Source organism: Eretmochelys imbricata, chromosome 7, assembly GCF_965152235.1.
Source record: "Eretmochelys imbricata isolate rEreImb1 chromosome 7, rEreImb1.hap1, whole genome shotgun sequence".
In the NCBI taxonomy this organism is placed as follows: Eukaryota; Metazoa; Chordata; order Testudines; family Cheloniidae; genus Eretmochelys; species Eretmochelys imbricata.
The window spans coordinates 123,356,701-123,383,021 of NC_135578.1; the positions used below are offsets into that span (position 1 = coordinate 123,356,701).

The following is a 26,321-nucleotide window of genomic DNA, read 5'->3' on the forward strand; positions in this document are numbered from 1 at the left end:
GCTTAACTCTTTTAAGGCGTCCCTATCTCCTACAGGTTAAAAATATTGTTCAGAGCATGCTATCTGGTGCCTATCAGTGAGGAATGTACATTAGCAGCTACTCGGAGCTTAGCTCTAATCAACACTCGGAGAGCCCTCAATAGCATCCACTGCACTTAGAGCTCCCTTAAAGTACTGCTGCGGATTCCCTTCCAGCCACCAGAAATTATAACGCGCATGAGAAAAATCACTCTAAAAATCAAAGTGACTCTGTCCCTTATGGCCACATGGGAGGGTCAGGCGGGCAAGCTCATTCCTGCTGCAGAACTGAGCAAAATACAAAAAGTTAAGTTCCCTTTGACCTTCACGAGTTTCTTCCCAAGGTCATAAGAGGTCTGTCTGCTCCTGCCCCTGGGAGCTGTGAGACTGTGCTGCCCCAAAACACAGGCCCTGGGATCCTACTTGAGCACAGTTTGGTGCCAAGCCAGCTTCACACTCATTCGAGCCAAGGCAAACTGTGCCCAGAAATTGTGTTTGACAAAAACATAGCTTTGGAACATAGGGTAACACTGGGTTAGAACTATCCAGAGTGGCCAGCCACGCCAAGCCAAGCAGGACAGGATGGTCCAATGGTCAGGGCGCTAGCCTGGGACTCGAGAGACCCAAGTTCAATTCCGTGTTCTAACACAGGCTTCCTGTGTGACCTTGAAAAAGTCACCTGGTCTCTCACAGCCTCAGTTCCTAGTCTGTAAAATGGGGATAACAGCACTGCCCTATCCTGCAGGGGTGTTAGGAGATGCTCACATACTAAGGTAATGGAGGTTGCATAAGTGCCTTAGATCCAGACCAGATGCACAAGATAGTGATGGGGGCAAATGCCCAATCATAAAAAAGAAGAACTGAATAATCTTTGGTTTCAGAGTAGCAGCTGTGTCAGTCTGTATTCGCAAAAAGAACAGGAGGACTTGTGGCACCTTAGAGACTAACAAATTTATTTGAGCATAAGCTTTCGTGAGCTACAGCTCACTTCATCGGATGCATTCAGTGGAAAATACAGCATCCGATGAAGTGAGCTGTAGCTCACGAAAGCTTGTGCTCAAATAAATTTGTTAGTCTCTAAGGTGCCACAAGTTCTCCTGTTCTTTTTGTTGAATAATCTTTATATATCCTGCTCGTATGATCACCTACACATCAGGAGAAACGTCTAGAGAGCGAGATCTTTTAAAACCATGGAACAGTTTCCCAAGGGAAGTGCCGGAAGCACCATCACTTGAGACATTTAAAACTCAGCTGACCACCACTCTGGGGAATTCTTCTCTGGCTCCATCCATCAACACAGCACTGCACGATCAGGGCAGAGTGCTAAGCAAATAACAAGACCCGGCCTCAAGGAGCCTAGGCATAGCACATGCTATCTAAATGGCTTCACTGAAAGACAAAAAAAATGGGGTCTGCAAAGTCATTTTTACAGTCACTTTCCTGGCTGTCCCTTGCACACTTCATGTCTTTTTACAAAAAACATATCCTAGGAAACAGCTTTTTATAGCTTGGAATAACGCCGTAAATTAGAGCCCACAAAAGAGAGACCGTCCCAGACTCTTGGGATGAAATTTGAGAGAGACTAACACAAAGGGAAATACATGCTACAACAGCATTATAAGGCCAAGCCTAAACCCCCCCCGATAAGTCCATCTGGTCTGACCCTCTGTTTCTATCCCATCTCACCTTTCAAGCCAGTGGCTAGTTTCTCCAGCTCCAGCTGTATCCCTTTCCTGGTGGGCTGACATCGCAAGTGGCTCTCCAGAAACCTAAGCAAGGTTCATTGTGCTCCCAACACAGAGAGGCAAGTGCAGGGCTCAAGGTTCCATTCAACCCGCCTTTAAACACGCGCAGAGCTCACCTCTCTGCTACAGCACGTGCAGTGATGGACATGACTCTTGCTCACCTTTGCTGTTCTGTCCCGGGAGCCGCTCACAATGATGCCCCCTTGACAATCCACACAGTTCACCTCCTGTTCGTGTGCAGAGAACTTTATGCTGAAGGAGCTGTGGACTTTAGAGAGGACGATATTTCCATCGCTGTAAAATAAAACCCCGAGCGGGAAGTCATCATCTTTGCAAGGCAGGTAAAGCATCACCACATGAGGACTAGAACACCTGCAATCCCAGGGGAATGGATGATTCGTTACACACACACACACACACAGACACACCCCCCTCCCACTCATGCCAGGGCAGCCAGAAGCACAGGAGCAAGATTTGACCCAGAGACTGAATGAATGGTATTAACTCGACAAAGAATTTGCTACTCTGTTATGTCAATAAAATTACAGAAACTGGAACATGTCTATGTGTTTTTCAACCTCTGCAACTTGCTTTCAGGTTACATTTCATAAGGGAGAGTCCCAGGACTGTGTGCACACTTCACTTATACAGGCATTTACCACGACTACACGTGCTTTCTACTACCACACTTAGGTACCAAAAGATGAGCATCTTATAAACTAGATCTTTTCATTTGCTAAAGACCAGGTAGATGCAAGTTGTTTGTGTGCACAACTGTAGCTAGTGAATGCCCAGTTCTGAATACCATGCCCCTCGACGGTCGAGATGCATTGTCCTTACAGTGACCATTATTGCAAAGGAAAAAATATATATTAAAATCCCTGGCAAAATCAGCACTGCTTAGCCCCCTGATCGGCAGCATCCGAAAGGAGATCAAGGCTTGAACGGGTCATTAGCATGAGACTGTGCTCATCTCCTACCTCTGGAGAGGTCTCTTTTGGGAAGAAGCAAATCAAACGGGCAGGAAAGGAGCAGTGCAAGTAAGTTACATATGGTGGAACATGGAGCACTGGATGACAAACACACTTTTCTGCATCCAGTGCGCTTAGAAAATTAATTCCTTTTCCAGTGCAGCTGAAGAGCCCTGGCCCCACAACCAAAGCTTCTCCCCTCCACAGCACTGAGCTTACCCTCCTCCACTGACGATGTGGGAGCTGGCAAGAACGAATCGACACACATCTTCCTGGTGGCCGGAGAAGATGGCTTGAGGATGGCGTTGTAGGCCAGCACTGTCTGGACGAAACCGATAGGCCCGGATGTCTTCTGCCTGGGACAGGTAGAGATACTCGCCATCTAAATGCATCCAGGGCATCAGGCTGCAGAGACAATGACAAGGGAGACAAATCAGACAGCTGCTGGCCACCCCGGGACATACTCCCAGGCAGACAGACCCGATTATAGCATCACAGCCAGGAAACAAGTACACTTCTCAAAACATGCCAGAGCACATCACTGGCTTCTTTCTGACAAAGATTCCAGACCTGAGGAAGAGGCCAAGAGTGGAGTCTTTGGAAGAGGGGCTGGCTAAGGAATCTAGAGGCTTAGATACAAAATACTTAGGACTCCCTGCAGCCATGGCATCTTTGCAGTGGTAGCTTTTGTTCTGAGATGGCCTTTGAGTTCCTCTTCCTTCCTCCACACCCATGCAACCGTCTAGTCCAAGTGAACATCCAGCTTCCCCATAGACTCCTCTAGCCTGTCTCAGTGGTTCTCTCTCTGGTGCAATTTAACTAAATCTCTATCTTTTTCTATAACTTTTTTTATAAGAAAAAGCAACAAGTTTTAATTCAGGATAAGAGAACAATCGGGAAGACAAAGTAGTTTGGATGGTGGCTTTATTAAATTAGCTAATGAACTGTCAGAGCTCAGCTCTGAAGGCAGCACAGAAATGAGGGTGGCAATCCTGTGACCCCGGCCCCCCCAGAACAACTTTGTGACACCCCTTCTCATGATCCCATTTGGGGTCGGGACACCCAGGGTTAAAACAGCCTGAAATTTCAGATGTAAACATCTGAAATCGTGAAATTGACTAGTTTGAAAACCCACGGCCATGAAATTAATCAAAATGGTCCATGAATTTGGTATGGCCCTTCTCACTTGTCCTCAGCCTGGCTGATGTGATGGCTACACTTACAGGAGGCCTGGTTCTCAAGCAAGGGACCTCGTCTTCCTAGATATTTTGCAAAGCACACAGCACAGCTTTGGACGCAGCGCCCACAATGAGTTGTTAATTGCAATCACCTCGCCTTACTGCTATGCACACATCTCATTCTCCCGGGAAGGAACTAAGTTAATATTTTAAGATTTGTGGACTGCGTCCAGACCAAAGGCCAGGTGGGGGCCCAACAATGGAAGGCAATGAACAAAAGAAGTGAATCTTGAGGAGGGATGTGAAGGAGAGAAGCTCATGGACTGTATTAGCTCAAGGGATTAGTCCAGGCTTAAGGTGCAGCAAGGGAGCAGCGAAGCACCTTCTATTGTCAGAGCACAGATTAGGAGCTCGGCAGTGGTATGAGACAAGATGCAGACAGGCTCTGAAGACAAATCACTCAACAGTTTAGGATCCGAAATGAAGAACACTGTATCCAACTAGAACTGCATGGGGAAGCAGAATGCATTTACCAGGGCTGGAATATGACCCAACCCCTATTGTTGAGAGAAGCACCATAGGCTCCTTATTGACAGGTGAGACTGGGTTCTCGGGTTTGGTGTCCAGTGGGCTAGGCAGCACCTCCAGTTATCCCACTGCAGTTTCATCAGCTACGTCAAAAGACAAAGCAGCCTTGTCTGTGTCACTGGTAAGACCCTAAAGACCGGAGGGGTAGGGGTGGCCTGGAACAGTCTGAAATCAAAGTACAGAGGCAAACCCAGTGTCCCCTATTGGCTGCCACGGTACAGGGTAAAAGAAAAAGGAGCCACTTGCTTGCGTTTCCATTTCAGGAGCGTTTCCCTCCGGCAGCGCCCACGCCTCCAGTTCTGAGAGACCTTCACCCTTTCCTTCACTGGAATGCCAGCCGCTCTGCAGAGAAAGGAAGACAAACACAGTGAGCCCCGAGCACTGGTACTCACATGATCCAGCCCTGGTCACGTTCTTGCTCCAGCTCCATAAGCAACCAACTAGCACACACCGGACTAGCTGCAAACTCGGGACCTGAACCACGCTGGGCAAGGCAGAGAGGAGCACGGGCTCCGTAGTACTGTCTGGAGCCATGCGAGGCACTGCAGGGGGAGAGTGCAGTGCGAACAAGCCTGCCTTTACGTTTCAGGTGTAGCCAATGTTCCCGCCAGGACAAGTGTCACGATGCGGGGGGAGGGAAGGCAGACACGACATAGCCCTGCTCACACCTCCGCCACCCAGAAACACCGATGTGCAGCGCTGACTAGGCCCAAGGGGAGTGCTGGTAGGGGCACAAGGACTGCCTCTTGGGCAAGGAACATGGGGTGAGGCTGGGAAGACCTTCCACCCTCCTCCCCGCACGTCCTGGGGCATTCATCCAGTGGAAGGCATAACCCAGCCCTTCACTAGCTGTGCATGCATCCTCGGTGCAGCAACCGTCCAATGCGCACCTGCAGGCTGGGAATTTTCTACCATCTGGAAGTTACAAAAGCTCCTGTCCTCAGTAAATCAAAGCCAGTTTTTAACCCCAACTTAAGCAAAGGTCCCACTCCACACTGAAGGCTAAATTCATGCCAAGTTCCCCATTACAGCCATTTCAGTTTGTAGCCTTATCTTAAAAACATGTCAAGAATTTTATTTTAACAGTGGGAAGAGATTATTTCTCCCCCACTCACTCCTCAGTTGAAGGGGGCTCAAAGGGATTCCACTCCCACTTGCTGAAGATTTCGCTCTTCAGGCAGAGCTCAAGCACAGAAGAGTTCAGCCTAAAGAGTGAGTGTTTTGAAAAGTTCATGGATTACAAGGCCAGAATGGATCATTATGATCCTCTAGTCTGACTTCCTGCAAATCATGGGCCAGAGAACCCCATCCAGCAATCTCTGAAGAAAGCCCACAACTTCTGTTTGAGCTACAGCATTTGATATATGCCACCATGTGCCAGCAATGCCCCTCTGCTGTGTACATTGGCCAAACCGGACAGTCTCTGCGGAAAAGACTAAATGGACACAAATCAGATGTCAAGAATTATAACATTCATAAACCAGTCGGAGAACACTTCAATCTCTCTGGTCACTCGATTACAGACCTAAAAGTTGCAATATTACAACAAAAACAACTACAAAAACAGACTCCAACGAAAGACTGCTGAATTGGAATTAATTTGCAAACTGGATACCATTACATTAGGCTTGAACAGAGACTGGGAGTGGATGTGTCATTACAAAACGTAAAACTATTTCCCCATGTTTATTTTCCCCCCCACTGTTCCTCACACGTGTTCTTGCTGGAAATGGCCCACCTTGATTATCACTACAAAAGGTTTTTTATCCTCTCCTGCTGGTAATAGCTCACCTTACCTGATCACTCTTGTTACATTGTGCCTGGTAACACCCACTGTTTCATGTTCTCTGTGTATATAAAATCATCCTACTGTATTTTCCACTGCATGCACCCGATGAAGTGAGCTGTAGCCCACGAAAGCTTATGCTCAAATAAATTTGTTAGTCTCTAAGGTGCCACAAGTCCTCCTGTTCTTTCTGAGCATTTCTTAGAGGGGCTTGATTGAAAGACTGCAAGTGATGGAGAACACACTACCTTCCTAGGAAGAAGTTCTTCTAATGATTAATTATTATAAATTGCACCTTATTTCGGGCCTCCATTGTCTAGCTTCAGTTTACACCCATTAGATCTCGTTATGTCTTTTTCTACTAGATTAAGAGCCAACTATCATCAAAAAATCTCTTCTCATGTACATACTTTTTAGACTGCAATCAAAGTTACGATCATGACCCCACATACTCCGAGGCAAACAACCTACATTCTGCAGCAGATTCCATGGCTTCATCATGCACAGGAATCCGGTTACAAGCAGGTGAAAACCAGCTCATAAAAGAAAGAAACCATTCTGCAGCCTGATCCATAACACCCACTGGAATACATAAACACATGCATCCACTGCTGAACTGCGGCTGTGTCTGGGGTGGAATAAAGTAGCTATTCAACAGTGCCCAGCAAGGCTATGCAACTGTTTAGAACAAGAAGTATCCAGCGTTCCACAGAAACTACAGTGAGAATTTTACAGGAGGCGGAACCGAATTACTCAAAATGGAATTTGGTGAGACCAACACAGCTAACGCTCCCTATAGGATAGGATATTAAACACGGTAATCTAAACTTTTGAACTAGTGACTAAACAGAGCCCCAAACCATGACTGGCAACCCTATACATAGCTTATCCCCAACAATATTCTGATAGACTCAGTGAGTTGCTGTTCCATAATTAGCAGATTCCCCTGTTCCCTCTAACGCTATTCCTAGATGACCTCCTTTGGCCCCACGGTCACAGCTGCTCACTCATTCTAGCCTGGTCTCTCCTTCCACTCTTACATTGCCAACATCTCCTCCTTGACCATGACTTGGTCAACTCTTCTCCAGCCTCCCGGCACCTCAGCTGCTTCCACTCTAGCCAAAACTGCTCCTGCTAAAGGAGTTATCTTCCGTGCCCTCTGCTCAGACGTGGTCACTCCCCTTTTTGACTCTTTTCACTGACTTCCCCTTAACTTTCACAGCAAGGGTGGATTTCTTGTCCACACCTTCCAGGTCCTGCACAACTACGCCCTGTCTACACCTCTGCTCTCCTGCCCTTACTTACATGTCCTTCCTAACGGCCATCTTGGCACTGAGGGCTGGTCTATACTGGAAACTTACATTAGCATAGCTACATCTCTCACAAATGTGAAAAATCCACCTGCCTGAGAGCCTGAGGTATGTCCACCTAACCCCCGGTGGAGACAGTGCTAGGCTGATGGAAGAAGTCTTCCATTGACCTAGCTACCACCTTTCAGGGAGGTGGATTAACTACAGCAATGGGAGAATCACTCCTATCTCTGTAGTGAGCATCGACACATAAGCGGCAGCCCTGCAACCGTGCCAGGTCGCATTTGAAGCGTAGACATAGCCTGAAGAAGGGCAAAGTTTGGCTAATATTTAGTTTAATAGCCGCAATTAATTTGAGCGGTCCCCATCTCACTCATGACAACTCTGCAACAGATCCGCAAGCTGCCAAACGGCCACAGGAACCTTTTCCAATGTCTTCTCCAAACACTGGATGGGAAAATATCCCCCTTCTCTCTACTCCAAGAAGCACACACAGAGATGAGAGAAAGGGTCCAATTCTGTATTCTCAAAGCATGAGAAAACACTCTCTCAAGAACGATCTTGCACTGTCTCCTGCAGTTCAGGCCAGATGGGACCTGACAGGTCTTTGCTATCTCTACTTTCTATGATGCTGTCACAGTCAGGGCTTTATTCCCAGCTCCAGGCATGATTTACCTAGGCTAATCCACACTCAGAGATGAGCACTAGTTCTCAACAGTTACAGCCATCCCACCAAAATGAGCTAAGATGGCAAGAAGTTTTGCTTCCAAGAGCAGCATGTGGAGTGAGACCTGCAAGCCATCTGAAGGGAGGAAAGACGTTTGCCCAGAATACGGAGGAGGATTTATTTTAACTACCATCATCAACAGAGTGCCTTGGATCTAAATTTAGTGTCTGCTGGACTGATAAGGAGAAGAAGGAGAAACTTTGCAGCCTCTTAGAGAGAAAGCGGGGGGGGGGGATCCAATTAGCCCTGCCCTTCACCCTCTCCAGGGAAAACCAGCACAGGCAGCACGTAAACTTTGCATAGCTTCTTCTAGCTTTTGTCCTGCAGAAAAAAAGGAGTTGTTTAACCAGGTATGTGCAAGGCCATGAGAAACAGAGGTGTAGGAATGCTCTCTCCCCTGCTCTGTGCATTCCAGACCTGGATTCATGTGCAAGGACACTCCAAACATGAGAGAGGTTACAGCACTGTTATATGGCAGTTATTTATTTAGGTGAATTCGGCGGGGGGGGGAGGGGGGTAATTTGTTTTTAGTTCCCATGAAAAACAGGGCAGGGGAGCTGAGACATCACGAGCAAACACTATGGAATGGGCACATTAATGGACCTATCCTCCATGAATTTATCTAGTTCTTTTTTGAGCCCTGTTATAGTCTTGGCCTTCACAACATCCTCTGGCAAGGAGTTCCACAGGTTGACTGTATGTTGTGAGAAGAAATACTTCCTTTTGTTTGTTTTAAACCTGCTGCCTGTTAATTTCATTTGGTGGCCCCTAGTTCTTGTGTTATGAGAAGGAGTAAATAACACTTCCTTCTTTACTTTCTCCTCACCAGTCATGATTTTATAGACCTCAATCATATCCCCCCCTTAGTGGTCTCTTTTCCAAGCTGAAAAGTCCCAGTCTTATTAATCTCTCCTCCTCTGGAGGATGTTCCATACTCCTAATAATTTTTGTTGCCCTTTTCTGTACCTTTTCCAATTGCAGTATATCTTTTTCGAGATGGGGTGACCCCATCTGCACACAGTATTCAAAATGTGCATGTATCCTGGATTTATAGAGGCAATATGATATTTTCTGTCTTAGTATCTATCCCTTTCTTAATGATGCCCAACATTCTGTTCGCTTTTTTGACTGTCGCTGCACATTGAGTGGATGTTTTCAGAGAACTATCCACAATGACTCCAAGATCTCTTTTTTGAGTGGTAACAGCTAATTTAGACCCCATCATCTTATATGTATAGTTGGGATTATGCTTTCCAATGTGCATTATTTTACATTTATCAATATTCAATTTCTTCTGCCATTTTGCAAACAAGAAATCATCATCAAGTAGTTGTGTTTCTAGTGGGGTCTTGCAGGGATCGGTTCTTGGCCCTACACCGTTTAACACTTTTATCAGTGGCCTGGAAGAAAACAAAATCATTATTGCTAAAATTTGTAGATGACAAAGATTGAAGGAGTGGTTAATAATGAAGAGGACCGGTTACTGATAAAGAGAAACCTAGATTGCTTGGTAAACTGGGCACAAGCAAACAGTACACATTTTAATATAACCAAATGTAAAGTCATACATCTAGGAAGAAAGAATACAGGTCATACTTCCAGCATGGCGGACTCTATCCTGAGAAGCAGTGTCTCTGAAAAAAAGCTTAGGGGCTACGATGGATAATCAGCTGCCCACCAGTTCCCAGGGCAATGCTGTGGTCAAAGGGGCTAATATGCGCTTGGATGCATAAACAGGAAAATCTTCAGTAGTAGAAGAGAGTTATTTTGCCGCTGTATGTGGCAGTGGGGAGACTGCTGCTGGAATACTGTGTCCACACTTCAAGAGGATCTTGAAAAACTGGAGAGCGCTCAGAGAAAAGCCACAAGTAAGATTAAAGGATTGGAAAACATGTCCTATAGTGAGAGGCTCAAGGATCTATTTAGCCTAACAAAGAGAAGGTTGAGGGGTGACATGATCACGGTCTACAAGTATCTACATGGGGAACAGTAATTTGAGAGAGGGCTCTTCAACCTAGCAGAGAAAAGTAGAACACAATCTAATGCCTGGAGGTTGAAGCTAGATACATTCAAGCTAGAAGTAAGGTGCAAATGTTTTCAACACTGAGGGTAATTAACAACTGGAACGACTTACCAAGGGTCGTGGTGGATTCTCCATCACAGACATTTTTTTAAAACAAGATTGGATGTTTTTTTCTAAAAGCTCTGCTCTAAGAATTACTTTGGGGCAGGTCTCTGGCCTGTACTATACAGGAGGTCAGACCAGATGATCACAATGGTCCTTCCTGACCTTAGAATCTAGGAGTCTACAAAGTGGATTTTAAAAACAACAAGGATGCCTTCAGTGTCCTTAAGGTGGGACTTTCCAGACTTCATCATATTGAGGTGAGGCAATTTCAGGGGCTCACAGACTCCCAGGTGTCCCTTACAAAAACAAGGTTACTGAAGATATAGGGGGGGAAAAACAGCTCTCAACCACAGCCTTTTGCCCCATTTCCCCTTTGAAGTGAGAACTAATGTACTGTTATTAATACTAAGCAAACAGCAATTGGGTACATGCCCCTCAAGGGGAGGCAAAACCACCTCTCACGCAAAGTTTCCGTCCAAAGGGGAAAAAGGTCAAGTTAGAACCCAAGGATGGATTTATTAAGATAGCACTGACATCTTTAAAGTTACCTAATATTCTGCAGAGGCATAAGTAGCACCTCCTGGAATACCAAATTTCCTCCCTCGCCATGAGTTTAGAAGATCTAAATGGTTAGCCTATGAGATGATCCCTCTACCAGCAGCACAAACGCAAAACAAACTCTGCCACCGGTGTCACCAACAAGAAAGATTTAGCAACTGGAATCTAGCTAAAATCCTCCTGACTATGCGCAAGGCAGAAAAGAACACCTTAACCAGAATCACTCTGAACAACTCACCTCTCCCGCTCCTGCCATGGAAGCCAGCAGAGAGAAATCAGAAGACACTGGGAGCAGAGGTGTCATTTTTAGATAGTCACTTCTCTGACAATAACGGACAGTAACAGAACACACGGTACTGCAGGAATATTACCCTGAATGCCACTGTTGATGGCACAGCCATGATGCATTTGTACACATTGCTGGCCTAGACTCAGGGCATTACAGAATGCCAAGGGACAGCGACTCTTCTTCTAAGATTGTGGCCTTCTTTTGTTCTTTATTGTCCCCTTGCACCCCATCTTGCTGGTAATTACACCACTAAGGAAACTCTAGCAGAATCTTAAGAAAAGAAGAAAAGATTCCAATCCCTACAGCAAGCTGCAGAGAACTGAAACAAGGTGCCAAACGTATTAAAGACTAGCTACGAAGAAGCCGCCATCCTGACAGTGACAGCACTCCGCAGTTAAATGGATGAGGAAGCCAGTGGAGCCACCAAGCAACGTGGCAGGATTTTCACAAGTGGCAAGGGACTTCGGATGCCTCAAAGTTCCCGTATGCCCAAATTGAGACACCTTAAAAGGGACTGATTATCAGAGATGGGGTGCTAGGATCTTTCTGAAAACCTGGCCCCTTTGAGTGGGTCTCAAATCGGGCATCCCCCCAAAAAACCCACAACACACTAGTCACTTTTGTGAGACTTTGCTACCATTTGATTTTATGATCCATATTTGGATCTACCAACAGATCTGACTTCATGCCAACTTTAAAATCCCATCTCTCTCATATGTTTAAATGCTAAGTCACTTTCCCTGTGTCCTGGAGCTCCTTGTGGGAAGCATTAAGAAAATGGAAGAATGAAGACAAAACTTTTAAAGCCTCTCTGCAGGTAGTGATCAGAACACGGTGGAGTTTTCCTTTTAAGTAAATGGCATTTGCATTTCTCAGTGGCGGACAGTTACCAGCAACATGGGATGCAAGAGGAAGGAAGGAATCTTAACAGACAAGAATAGGTGCCCCCAGATTTCTGTAACCCCTCTCACCTATCTCCAAGGTGCCCTCCAGTCCTGTTCCCAAGAACTGATATTGTTTTTAAAATGACAGAGCACCCAGAAAAGATTAGCCCCCTGTAAATAAACATCTCCTGTGGCTGTTAATGCGTGTAGGAATCTCTAACCTGGCCCTGGGGCCTGGCCAGATTCTCTTTTTCCCAGCCTTCCTTCCATAGCCTGGGGCTCATTTTTCTCTCCTCTCTCCCCCTCCCCTTGTCTATGCTTTCCGGCACTTAGCCACCACTAAAATTCGATGCATTCCTGGGCATGTGACCCATTTTAAACACCCCCACCACCACCCACATGCAGCTTTTTGTCCCCAGGAAACCTTCTGCAGCGTGTAAGTTTATGATCAGTAAAACCAGGCCAGAGAAGAAATGTAGAGCTTCCCCAGTTCCCCTTTCATTTTCCCAGCGCCAAAAAAGTAAAACCAGCCTGTGCAAGGAGGAATTCCATTTTTAAAAGAGCTCTCACCAGAGCTTGCAGGGCCAGATAGCGCTCTGCATTCTGATCTAAGAGGCTGAGAAGTCAGGTCCGGCACAATAGCCACATCATCACTTCAGACTCTCCCAGACAGATTTTGGGCTCCGTGCCCAGATTCATTTCCATTCACGATTCTGAAACGCCTCCTTCCACACAGGTAAAATTGCTCCCAGGTACTGATCCCAAATCACTCGCTCAGCCAACGATTTAACACCCACACTTCCCCCATGTGCTGCCTCCAGCAGACACCTCCCGCACACGCAGAGGGCCCCAGCCTGACACACTGGCACGCACTAAGCCCAAATCATAGAATCATAGAATATCAGGGTTGGAAGGGACCTCTGGAGGCCATCTAGTCCAACCCCCTGCCCAGAGCAGGACCAATCCCCAACTAAATATAGCTTGCAAGGTTCCGAAAAGGTCAATTACGGCTCAAAAAGGATCTTCCGCTTTATGTGGCTGGTCACCCACTTAGCAGAGGGACACCAGTCCAGATCACCTTGAGATGGGAAGGGGATTGTGCAAGAAAGAGTCAGGTGCAATTAGTGCCTGCCACAGCTGGCCTCTGCTTAACCCACGCTACGTGCTAGCTACTTCAGTGATTCCTGCTAGCAAGCCGTCCTCTGCTCCTGTCATGCTTGCCAACATTCCCTATGGAGAAGGGACAGTGTACTTTGTTTTTTAAACTGTAAAATATCTGCCATTTAGTCCCACTGTCCCTCCAGACAGCTCTCCTCGATCCAGTGCATATCAATGGAGCTGGAAAGTGACCATCTATTTGACTTCTGAAACATTTGTATTTACACAAAGCACAGAGGCAGCACAAAGGGCCGAAGGCAGGGGCAGAATTAGAAGGGGGAGGCAGAATTGGAGGCCATCGCTTAGATACCAAGGTACTCCTGTTATTTACTCCTTCCCAGAACACCAGAATCAGGGTCATCCAAGACATTAATAGGCATCAGGTTGACAAACAAAAGGAAGTACTACTTCACACAACACACAGTCAACCTGTTGCTAGGGGATGTTGTGAAGGCCAAGACTATAACTGGGTTCAAAAAAGATTTAGATATGCTCATGGAGGATAGGTCCATCAATGGTTATTAGCCAAGATGGTCAGGGATGCAACCCTATGCTCTGGGTATCCTTTGACAGCCAGAAGCTGGAAGTGAACCACAGGGGATGAATCACTCAATGATTCCCTGTTCTGTTCCTTTCCTCTGGGGCACCTGGCATTGGCCACTGTCAGAAGACAGGATACTGGGCTAAAAGAACCGTTGGTCTGACCCAGTCTGGCCATTCTTATATACCTATCATCTTTGCAAACACCTGTACAACAAAGATTAGATAGTGATAGCTTTCAAATGCTGGCAGGCATGAGTCTATAAATCAAAGGATAGTTTAAGGCGAGCAGCAGGACAATTCCGTAAACAAAGCTCTCAATTCTTTTTAAAAACACACAAGTTTGAAGGATGATATTTCTTCATAATTTAAAAAAATTAAGATACCTTATTTAGCACACTTTCTAAGAGCATCCTTCTGCTATGAAGCCCTTCAAGAATAATCAACCAACCCTCCATAGGGCAATGTTTTCAGAAAGATTTGTTCTGTGACGACTTTGGACCTTCACCAAGTCTCATGCACCTACACTGTATTGTCAGATTAATTACGTGCCCGATCCTGTGTCCTTCGGCTGCACAAGTACTTCCAGCCGCAACAATGGGACTACACACATAAAAAGGGTACACAAGACTGGGCCAGTGAAATCAGACGAGCAGAATCAAGACTTTAACTTGTAAATTCTAAAGAAATTACAGCCCAAGATGCAATGGCTACAATGCTTTATAACCATGGGAACCGACTACAACTTATAAAACACTGCACATCAAAAGATACCTGGGTGTCTTTACCAGCAGCTACCTAGACTAACAAACCACTCTCAAAATCCTGAAGTTTGCTCTATAGTATTTGACCACAGCAGGATCTTTCCTCTATCAGGTGTGCACAGAACTGGAAGTCCCGTGTAAAGAGAAGAGCTTGTTGCTGGGTTGTAAGAAAAAGAAAATTTCTTATCATCCACTAGCTTTCCAGGATAAAACAATCTCGACAAACCCACTATAAAAGATTTTAATTTCCCCCTTCTGACCTCACCCCCCACCCCACAAAATGTTTAAATATTCTGCTCAAGTTATGGATTTCCTCTCTTTCTTGGCAGAGTTACCAGAAGAAATATAATATTCCTTACGGGCCATACTTCCCAGCTGCTGAAGTGAAGGAGTGGGTCAGTCCCTTCAGTACCACTGCCCCAGGTGATCCCAGGCCACTCCTCTGCCGTGACTGCCCTGGGCCCCCTCAAAAAAAAAAAAAATATCACTCAGACACGAGTGAATAAGTTTCCTCCGAATGCTTCCCCTCTAGCAGTGTTTGGTGATCCCCAATAACCACAGTCTCCCGCTGTCATGAAAGATACCTCTGCAACTGCAAGTTCTTCCAGCCTTTTATTGGGAGATTCCTACTTGCTTTGTAAAAAGAAAAGGAGGACTTGTGGCACCTCAGAGACTAACAAATTTATTTGAGCATAAGCTTTCGTGAGCTACAGCTCACTTCATCTGATGCATTCAGAAGTGGGCTGTAGCTCACGAAAGTTTATGCTCAAATAAATTTGTTAGTCTCTGAGGTGCCACAAGTCCTCCTGTTCTTTTTCTGGATACAGACTAACACAGCTGCTACTCTGATACTTGCTTTGTGTAATTTCAGCATGAGCTGAAACAATGGTGCGTGTAAGAACAGATACTGTCATACATAAGATGTGACGGCCTCTTGCTTTATTTTTCCAGGAGCATGGACTATCCCTCCCAATAACAATGCACACTCCCAAAGGCACTGGCCATTTTTAATCACTAACTTCAATCTGCATTTGTGCCATATGCAAATATGCACACACAGGTTCGCTACATTTCTCTTTCTTTTAGCGCTGACAAAAGGTGCCACAACTGAGGGAAATCCTGTCTATGATGTATCTATTCTGAGGATAAACAGAAGGTTTCCCTACACTGGCCATCACCAATCAGCCTCTAATTTGGAGGAACCACATATAGGAAGGAGAGGGAGGTTTACTTTTTATGACCCAGTCAGTCCTTCACCTCTCAGCTCAGACTGCTAACAAGGGGGCCAACTGTGTTTGTTGTTTGTGAGATCTGAACTCCAGTCCACTAGGAACTGAACTGAGACCCACCAACTCATAGGTCACAAACCGCCAAGAGAGGAGAACTATTTATCCTAGATGCCCCTATTGCTATCCTCAACAAACTGACTTGCTATATAAACAGCTCTTCCCGCAGAGCAGGGATTCTCAAACTTCATTGCTCTGCGATCCCTTTCCGAGAACAAAAATTACTACACGACCCCAGGAGGGGGGACCAAAACCTGACCCACCTGAGCTCCACTGCCCCACGTGTGGAGGCCAAGGCCAAAGCCCAAGGGCTTCAGCCCCAAGCAGGGGGCCTGTAACCTGCACCCTGCTGCCTAGGGCTAAAGCCCTCACGCTTCGGCTCCAGACGGTGGGGCTCGGGCTTCGGCACCAGGCCCTAGCAAGTCTAAGCCATCCCTGGTGACCCCATTAAAAATGGGCGCAACCCACGTTGGGGTCCCGACCCACAGTTTGAGAACTGCTGCAGTAGAGAAATTCCCCTTTAGTGCGTGACCCACATTTAGCTTATGGTTGGGACAATGTTTTCTTTTTTTCTATTTGACATGGGTTCAAATAGCTAAGAAAGGTGACAATTCTGAAATGGAAGAAAGCCCTAGAGATAACTTGAACACAGCAGAAAAGGCAAGCAAAGAGCAACAGAACAGAGGGCACATGATGACAGATGCCACCATATATTATATTATCATCACTACACTGCATGTCCGAGGGGGCTGGAACAATTTTTATAGTGAAGATGCTGAGAGCCATTGAACCAACCTGTAAACCCCGTATATAATGGAAACCACTTAAAGCCCAAGGGGTGCAGCAGCCCCCCAGCACCCTAGTTCCTGCATCTATGTCCATGTCCATCATTTATTATCATTATTATTAAATGGGTATTAGGGTAGTATCCAGAGGCCTTGATCAGGATCAGGGCCTTGTGCTAGGTTCCGTACATATGTAAAGGTTGACACAGACCCTCACTCAAAGCTGCCAGCTATTTAATAAGCATCACTGAATCTGGATATGGAGAGACATGTCCATTCCTCTGATCCATCGCCCTTCACGTGCAGAACTGTTCCCTATTATGGAGGCATAAAGCGTGGCTTCACAGTTAAAGCTGCAGCAGGATTTTGCCTTTGACAGGAGCTTAAAACCTCTTGAGAAGCTGCCGTAACAGTATTACTGTGAGCGTGTGAAGGTATTTTCCACTAGTCAACCAGCCCTAGTAGTAAAGTACATTCTCTTAAAAATTTATTTTAAAAAGTTGAGTTGCAATATGTTACAGTTAGATAGAGTGAACAAACAGGGTCTTTAAACTGCCGGGGCATAGCGACAAGTCTTTTCACTCTGCTCAACAGGCTTAGTCCTGGGCTAGCACAGTAGATGCTGGATACATTTTTTAAGCCCTGATCTACGCAAAAGCTCCTCTTCCGCTTCAGCCTCAAGATCTTACAAGAAACAATCTCAGTATGTGCCCCAGACTAGTGGGAGTAATTTACAGACCTGAGAGCTATCCTGACTGATCCGTGTATCGTTCATTACTAAGCTTAAAAGGTGTTGAGAGTGGGGGGGAGAAGATGACAAGAAGCATTGTCTGCCCACCATGGCACGGTAACTGCATGCCATGCCTCTGGGCTTCACAGGAGTGGCAGAGACTCTGCTGTACACTCCCTGGAGTAAGCCTCTCTGTAGCTTCTGTCTCACTTCACTGCCTGCTTCCTTACTGGACTTAAAAGCCAGAAGAACTCTAAAACTTCTGCTTTACAGGGTCTGAAGGGAGATAAAGAAGCTTTGCACCTCCACCCCCCAATGCCTCAGGAAGACGCCTCCTGTCATTAATGCAGTTTGCATTTCTACACTTGCGCAGATCAGCCATTTCCTGCTCTTGCAGGTGTTTGCTTTTAAAAAAAAAAAACATGTAAAGTGAACTCTACTTTTTATTAACTCACAGAAACTATTAAACACAATATTTGCAAATGGCTGAAGACAATAAATATGTCCATGAAAGAATCTATTATGCTAAACTGGAGAAAAAGTGAAGTCTCTTAATGGGTAATGCAGGAATGAGGAGCGGGGAAGAGGTAAATATGTAGCAGAACATTTCTAGTATTTTTGACAATTATACATCACAAAGTACACACTGTGAAGTTGTGTAGGCCATCTTTCACTTTCCTTTTAAAATTCCTTCATAACAAGGAGGAAAGAAGTTTATGCCACTGGTTACTTTGCTTTTTTTTTCCTTTCTTTAAATATAATAGTAGGTCCTCAGAATTGGTTCTTTGCTTATAAACAAGTTTGAGGGAAAATAAGGTCCAGTAGCGAGGCACTGGATGGGGGTGTGGAGACCCGGGTTCTAGACCAGGCTTTGACACTGACCAGCTGTGGTACCAAGGGCAAGTCGCTTCAACTCCATTGCCCTTACTACCCTGAAGAGCTTACAGCCTAAACAGAGGATGCAAACAAACCTTATCTATTTAGACTGTAAGCGCTTCAGGGCAGGGTCTCTGTGTGCTGTGCAGCACCAGGCACAACTGAGGTTGGGATCTCTAGGCACTGCCATAATAGATAAAAAGAACAGGAGGACTTGTGGCACCTTCAAGACTAACAAATTTATTTGAGCATAAGCTTTCGTGAGCTACAGCTCACTTCATCGGACGTAGCTCACGAAAGCTTATGCTCAAATAAATTTGCTAGTCTCTAAGGTGCCACAAGTCCTCCTTTTCTTTTTGCGGATACAGACTAACACGGCTGCTACTCTGAAACCTGCCATAATACATAGTAATTGTTCTCATCCAAAACAATGGTTTCATACCACTTCTCAGTTAAGGTTCAGCTGCAGACAGTTATTAAGACAGGACTTTTACATGACACACTACCGTACACTTTTAACCAGGACGTGTCCTGCATCCAGCTATTGCATCTTGTCATTAACCTAGGCCCCGATCCTGCAACGCATTGTGCCAGGGCAGACCCCGGTATGTGCATGGAGCCTGGACCCTTAGGCTGCAAGCTCTTTAGACTGTATTTTTACTGGGTTTGTACAGCAGCTACCACAATGAGGCTGCTATTTTCACTTGAGCCTGAGATCTCTAGGTACTTCTGTAATATAAATAAAGATAAATACAATCCTAAATTTGGGGTCTCATCCCGCAGCTGCTCCACAAAGAACCTGCCCCGTGGGTCAATGGGAATTTTGCCTACAGAGTTTGCAGGGTCACATTCCAGAACCACACAGGTCAAAAAACAAAATACACTGTGATGCAAAAATTTTAAAATGTTTGTTTGCATGCTGATTGACCAAGGGCCCGATCCAGCAAAGCACTCATGCACATTCTTAAGTGTTTTCCTGAATCAGGCCCCAGAGTCCTTAATACACAATGGGTGTGAATTCATGAAGTTCTTTCCTATTTTTTCCAGGGATAATTTTATTAAGAACATTGTTCAAGAAAAACTAATTTCTTTGTGTGTGTGTGTGTGTGTGTGTTTGAATCAACACACTGAATATGAAACATCACTTAAACACACATCTCCTAATTAGCTGTGTTTACCCGAGGTGGCGTGGGTGCGGGGGTTGTTAATGTTGCGTTACATTTTAACACCACCACTCAGCACCTGCAGCTGATCGTGTGAAACAACTAAAGTCTGAAATTGAGTCAATTTCTTTTAATCTATGTGACAACCACTTTAGCAGGGTTTTTTATTTATTTTATTTTATTTTATTGGCCTGAATATGTGTCCAGACACAAATATGATGGGCACAGTCAACCTGAAATCTAGGCAGTTTCAAAGAATGAATTCAAAGGCGTTTCAGTTACTGCCTCACCCTGCTGCCAATGTTTATGGTTTTACAATCACATTTAAAAAAAGGGGGGGGGGGCAGGGTCTCTCTTTCCCATTGCTCTATGAAAGGTTCATACAATAGTGAAACTGTCAACACAGTCAAACATACAAACTAACAAAAAAATATCTTTGTTTCTCTGATATTTCAGTTACAGTAATCTTCAGTTATACGTAAAGGTACACAATTTTGAGAGACGTGTCATTTTCAAATTTGTGTTCCTTTAAGAAAATGAAGAGAAAAAACAACCAGTAAATTACTGAGGACATCCCATATTTCAGACCCAAATTTATCTCTATTCCACACACAGTGTTATCAGATGTCTGTTATAAACAAGTTATTTAACAGCAGAAGTAATAACTCATAAAGCTATAGAAAATGGAACTTGTACCATAAAAAGAAAAATTGCACAGAATTGTACACCTTCCACACTAGCATTTATCTTGTGCTAACCTTTCAGGGGGCAACAGTTTGAGATCTCTGCTAGAACTGTGCAGTTCAACACATTTATTGGAAAGGGCACCACCATTCTTTGCTCTCTTTCCCCACTGAATGCGTCCGATTAAGTGAGCTGTAACTCACGAAAGCTTATGCTCAAATAAATTTGTTAGTCTCTAAGGTGCCACAAGTACTCATTTTCTTTTTCCCTAGTGAACGTAGTTGTGCAAACTCCTTGAAAACAAAAACCTTAATTTTAGGCAATGTTTCCATTACTTCTCTAAAGAAAGTGACGGAAGTCCCATTACTTAGGTAATGTACAACAAAACTGGCAAATCTCCAGAGAGTAATCTTGCATTAGCCAGAGTGGGAGGAGTAGACAAGATGGCCCAACTATCTTTGGTCTCTATCACCACTCCATTCACCCTGTAATGGTTTAGTTTAAGCACCTACTCTAATAGTTAAGTTTGCAACCAGTGAGCCACCTACCAGACTTCTGGCTAGAATTACCAAACCACCACCACCATTCCTTATTTATAGACACTTATCCCTACATCCCAAGTCTCTGGCTTCCAGACACACACAAAGACCAGGGGATAGACAGTAAGGAAAAAGCTAGTAAACTTAAAGCATGGAAGGTCTGTTAATCCAATATCAGTAAAGTATGGGTGCAAGTTTGGCAACTGTGTGCCGCAGTGCTATACGGAACATATATATCACCCCTTTTGTTCCACAGCTCTTCAAGAGATAGATCTGCACTGACACACCATCGCTGGGGAGAAGGGAGGCAACAAGCTGGTGTACAGAGGTGTGGAGATTTTGACAAAGAACACTGGGATAATCCTCACCCAAGATGTGTTATGAGATCTTTAATCTCCATGCAGAGCCAGCAGGATCCTGGCTTTTAGCTCTCATCCAGAAGATCAGCACACAGCAGATGCCGTGATACTCAGTTTGCATCCGATGAAGTGAGTGTAGCCCACGAAAGCTTATGCTCAAAGAAATTTGTTAGTCTCTAAGGTGCCAAAAGTCCTCCTTTTCCTTTTTCAGTTTATCTACCTCAACAAAGAGTAAAGAACATAAGAGCAGCCATACTGGGTCACACCAAAGGTCCATCTAGCCCAGTATCCTGTCTTCTGACAGTGGCCAATGCCAGATGCCCCAGAGGGAATGAACAGAACAGGGAATCATCAAGTGACCCATCCCCTATCGCCCTCCTTGAGGTTCCATGTTTTTCAAGCCTGCTGGTTAGCTATCTGATACTCCTTGAGGCTGCTGCATAAGCAGCTTCTAGTGTCATCTGGTGCAGTGGTTCCAACCTTTCTTCATTTGTAGACCCCTAAAAAATTTCAAATGCAGGGAAAGACCTTTTGGAAATCTTAGACATAGTCTGCAGACCGCCCTGGGTCCAGGGACCACAGGTTGAAAACCACTGATCTGGTGTATTGTCCGTGTCTGACTGTAAATTCCCTGGGCCCAGGACTATGCATCCATTTATACAGCACTGACCATACTGTCAGCATTCAAATAGTACTCATCATGCAGAGGTATTTAAAGAGACTTTTTAAAAGGATGCCCCAGAATATCAAATAAATTGTCCAAAATGCACCTAAGAGAACACCAAAACCCTGGAAGTTTACATAGGTTCAAGCGCTCTTGCCCCTACTTACAAACATCCTCCACTCACATCCCGCCCCTGCCCCCCAAACTTACTGAATCTTTTTGTAGCTGTTTATTGGCCTACATTCCGCTGTGCTGCACCTGCTCTGCTGTATACCTGATCCCTCCTGCAGCCGGAGCGGCACTGCACCACCTTATTCTTAATGAAAAAATACAGAACTTCATTTCCTCAGAAGACAAAATAATATATCAGAGCAGACAGACTCCAGAAGCCACAACGCACAGCTGTCCCACAGCCCTTACTCCCGCTGACTTCAAAGGGAGCACTGCCTGAGCAAAGAGTGTAGTCCTGGGCTGTGATGGCTAAGTGGTTTAGGTATTAAACTTGAACGCCAATTGGGTTTTCCTACACAGATTTGTATCGCACTCAGAGTGGCTGAGACTTTAACACAGACCATAGAATTATACAGGAGGTCAGGCTAGATGACCCAACCATATCTTCTGATCTTAAAATCTAGATGTGGGAACTTCCCACATCCCCCAATAGCCCCCTCCCACAATCTAAGCTCTTGTGTGAGCTGTTGGTGCTTGGATGTATTTTTGTTCAGGAACATTTTTATACAGATCAGTAGGAAATGTTTTTTAAAGAAGCATGCTAATTTTTAAAGAAGTTTATTATCTACCTCTTGTTGTCCCAAAAGTAATAAGAAAAGTAAATTAGAGGGACGAGGTGAGTGAGGTAACATATTTTATTGGACCAGCTTCTGTTGGCGAGAGAGAGACAAGCTTTCGAGCTTACACAGAGCTCTTCTTCAGGTGTGTGTACACTCGAAAGCTTGTCTCTCTCTCCCCAACAGGTTTCAGAGTAACAGCCGTGTTAGTCTGTATTCGCAAAAAGAAAAGGAGGACTTGTGGCACCTTAGCGACTAACCAATTTATTTGAGCATGAGCTTTCGTGAGCTACAGCTCACTTCATCAGATGCTGTAGCTCATGAAAGCTTATGCTCAAATAAATTGGTTAGTCTCTAAGGTGCCACAAGTACTCCTTTTCTCTCACCAACAAACACTAGTCTGATAAAAAAATATTACCTCCCCAGCCTTGTTTCTCTAATATCCTGGGACTGACATGGCTACAACAACACTGCATACAAGAAAATAAATGTCATGTGGCTGCTTAAGACAGCATTTCATACATTGTATAAGGAGCGTAATAGATTTTAAAGAGAAGCAAGCAGCACCCCAAGCCCCAATCCTGCAAGCGGTTTCATGTAGGCAGATATCTGTGTCCACGCAATGCCACACTGAATAGGGCTCCACGCAGAAAAGGTTGACAAATCCTAAAATATGCTACAAGCTTTACATCCAAGAAAGAAAATGAGGTTCCTGCCCTGAAGAGTTTATAACCCATAAACCCCAATGGGTCCTACAATACATGAGTCCTGAAGAGTCATTTCTTCTGTGATGGCCACAAGTGGCTAGTTAATAATAAAAACAAAAACTCAGATCTCTCTTGTGGGTTTCTCAGTAGATCCTGTCTTCCGTATCCTTACATGCTTTATCCAGCCAAAAATACACGTAAGTAACTTCACGCACATGAGTAATCCCATTTACTACAAAGGAACATTTGCACAAGTAAAAGGTTAGCTAGATTGAGCCTTTACGGACAATTTGTGGGCAGAGAATAGGAGCGGAGATTAAATGAGCAGCATGTGAGACACAAAGATTTGTATGTTGTAAACAAACAAGTGCCTTTACTGACTACTAATTACACCTGGGTTATTAAAAGCAAGAGAATTCAAAAAAGCCCAATTTACTATTAATGCACTTTGTTTACTTTTTGCATTTCTTTCAGTTGAGACAAAAAAAATTATTTTCTGCTTCATATATAGTCAGTTTAATTTTTGCTCACATATAATGATGTGCTGTAATGCTGGGGTTTCAAACATTTCTGTGGAATATTTTGTTTTATCATTATCTATTTGTATTACAGTAGTGCTAGAGGCTCCAACCAAGACACAAACCCCACTGTGCAAGGCACTGTACAAAGACAGAGGAAAAAAAAAAAGACAGGCCATACCTCAAAGAGCTTATAAACTACCCCCAAGAGCTATCTGCATTATTATTTTAATAAAAAGGAGTACTTGTGGCACCTTAGAGACTAACAAATTTATTACAGCATAAGCTTTCGTGGGCTACAGCCCACTTCATCGGATGCATAGATGAAGTGGGCTGTAGCCCACAAAAGTTTATGCTCTAATAAATTTGTTAGTCTCTAAGGTGCCACAAGTCCTCCTGTTCTTTTTGTGGATACAGACTAACACGGCTGCTACTCTGAACCGATTATTTTAATGCGGTCTTCAGTTTGGACAAAGCTTGTTTCCACAACAGGGCGGAGCAAGTTTACCTGGACAGCATTCTGCATGGTCAATCTCACTGCCGAATGGACCTTCCACAGAGCACCAAGGAAAAGAGAATTGTTTGTTCTGTTTTGAGGCAAAGGGGAGTGTAAAATCAAAAACACTGGCAGCATGGGACGTCACCGGCCATTACACACAGGGAGCAAGGCTAATATCTGCCTGAGAACAGCGTGGATGTTTTGTGTGCAGGTGTGCGCTCACCTCTGTGTCAAGCGTGATAACCTACTTACCTGGCCTACATGCTGCTTTTTCTTTCTCTCTGTCCCGCCCCCTTTTGGAGCGGCAAAGGAAGGGTCTGGTTTTCATGATCACCATGTTTCGGGGGAGCGGACAGGGATTTGATGACTCTGGGGGGGGGTATGTATATATATGCACGGGCACACATAGATATTTCAGGGCAGGGATGGGGTCTCCCTACTGTACAGCGCCTAGCACAGGGTGGGGCTGCACTGACATCGCCCCTCCCCCCCACCATGGCTCTTTAACCCAGTTAGCCACGGCGGCGACGGGGGCCGCTGTCCCAGCTTGGCCAGGCCCCCCCGTCGGGCCACGCTCAGCCTGCACACGCGGGGGTAAGCGGCTCCATCCCCTCCGACTGGGCAGGAGACGAGGGGCCTGGAGCCCCCTGGGGCCGGATCGGGCCCTCGGGCGCGGGCAGGCGCCGCCGCGCTGCGGGAAGAGCCCCCGCACGGCCGCGGAGCCCCCCCCCCCACCGCTGCGCCCTAGCGACCGCGCCGGCCCCTAGCAACCAGCTAGGCCGCGGCCGCCCCGGCCTCTCCCACCCGCCGCGGCCGGCCCGGGGCGCCCCGCGAGGCGGGCCCGGGGAGCGCTTACAGGTCGGCGCCGAGCCGCGTGAAGCCGGAGTTGAGGCAGCCGCGGGCTATGCGCCTCCAGAGCGGGTCCCGGCCGGCGAAGGCGCGCAGCCGCCGGCAGACCTGGCCCAGCCGGCCCAGGGCCCGCGCGTCCAGGTAGGAGCAGATGAGCAGCAGCAGCTCCTCGGGCAGGGCCCACAGGAGGGAGGGGCGGGCGGCCCCGCATCCCCCCTCCGCCTGGGGGGCCCGCGGGCTGCCCTTCCTCCCCATGGAGCAGCCCCTGCCCCTGCCCCTCCTCCGCGGGAGCCGGAGCCGCCGCCGCCGCCGGGGGGAGGCCGAGCCATGGCCGGGGGCAGCCCCTCCCCAGTCACATGGGGCAGGAGCAGCGGCCTGTCACTGCCCTGGCAGGCAGGGCCTGGCCCCCTGGCTCCTTGCCCCACTCCTTGGGCCCCGGGGCTCAGAACATCCTGGGGGCCCCGGGCTGGGCTCGCCACCCACCCACCCCCCGGGCAAGGCGGCCGCCCACGGGCCGGGGCGGCCCCGTGGTCGCCAATAACGGACTCATGCGCCTCCGTGGCTGGCCAACGCCACCAGGGCGCAGAGGGCGAGGGGTCGCCTCCCGCCACCCCGTACGCCCGGGCAAGGAAAGACTCATTCACGTGAATTAACAATACTTTTAACACTCTCATGCGGGGCCCCGAACGCCAGCGTGGCACGCGCTCACTGGGCCGGGAAAAGAATAATGAATGGTAATTAATAACTGTGTGATTAGTGCCATCCTGCAGGAGCCTGGACTGATGGAGAGAGACGTGGATCGCTCCTGACCCTATGCGGAAACGCAGCCCCGCACGCACTGGGGCAGGCACCTGTTATATTATTTATTATTATTAATTTACTAGTGTGATACGTTTTCATAGCATCTTCCACCCAGTCTGGAGCGTTTCATACAGGGAAGGCTCCTAACCCAAAACAGACATGCAGCCCCACTCGCCCCACTGGGATAGGCAAATAATACTCTTAACAATATCATACAAGCCCATAGCACTTTCCACCTGCCCAGAGTGCTATATACAGAGATTGCTTACCAATCACAGAACTCCAGACATGCCCCACAGTTAGAAAGGCAAATAGTTATTAACTAGTATCATATGATCACCTCAGAATATAATAGGATGACCGCAAGAGAAGGCCTTTATTCAATACTTAGGTCTTGATCCAGAAAAGCAGTGAAGTACGTGCTTAACC

General features: G+C 46.2%; 1 protein-coding gene across 3 annotated transcripts in view; it reads right to left on the minus strand.

Annotated features, from left to right (window-relative positions):
• FBXW4 (F-box and WD repeat domain containing 4) overlaps positions 1-25,419 on the minus strand; it is a 93,099-nt gene extending 67,680 nt beyond the window's left edge. Inside the window, exons 1-5 of one of the 3 annotated variants that reach the window (XM_077823325.1) lie at positions 25,099-25,234; positions 24,252-24,330; positions 4,747-4,842; positions 2,954-3,139; positions 1,925-2,057 (exon numbers count right to left, since the gene is read on the minus strand). In XM_077823325.1, coding sequence (XP_077679451.1) covers positions 1,925-2,057; positions 2,954-3,139; positions 4,747-4,842; positions 24,252-24,262 — 426 coding nt within the window. In that variant the 5' untranslated portion in view covers positions 24,263-24,330; positions 25,099-25,234. Of the gene's footprint in view, positions 1-1,924; positions 2,058-2,953; positions 3,140-4,746; positions 4,843-24,251; positions 24,331-25,098 lie in introns of all 3 variants that reach the window. The other 2 variants (XM_077823323.1, XM_077823324.1) reach the window with 2 other exon arrangements.
• Positions 25,420-26,321: the final 902 nt, after the last annotated feature.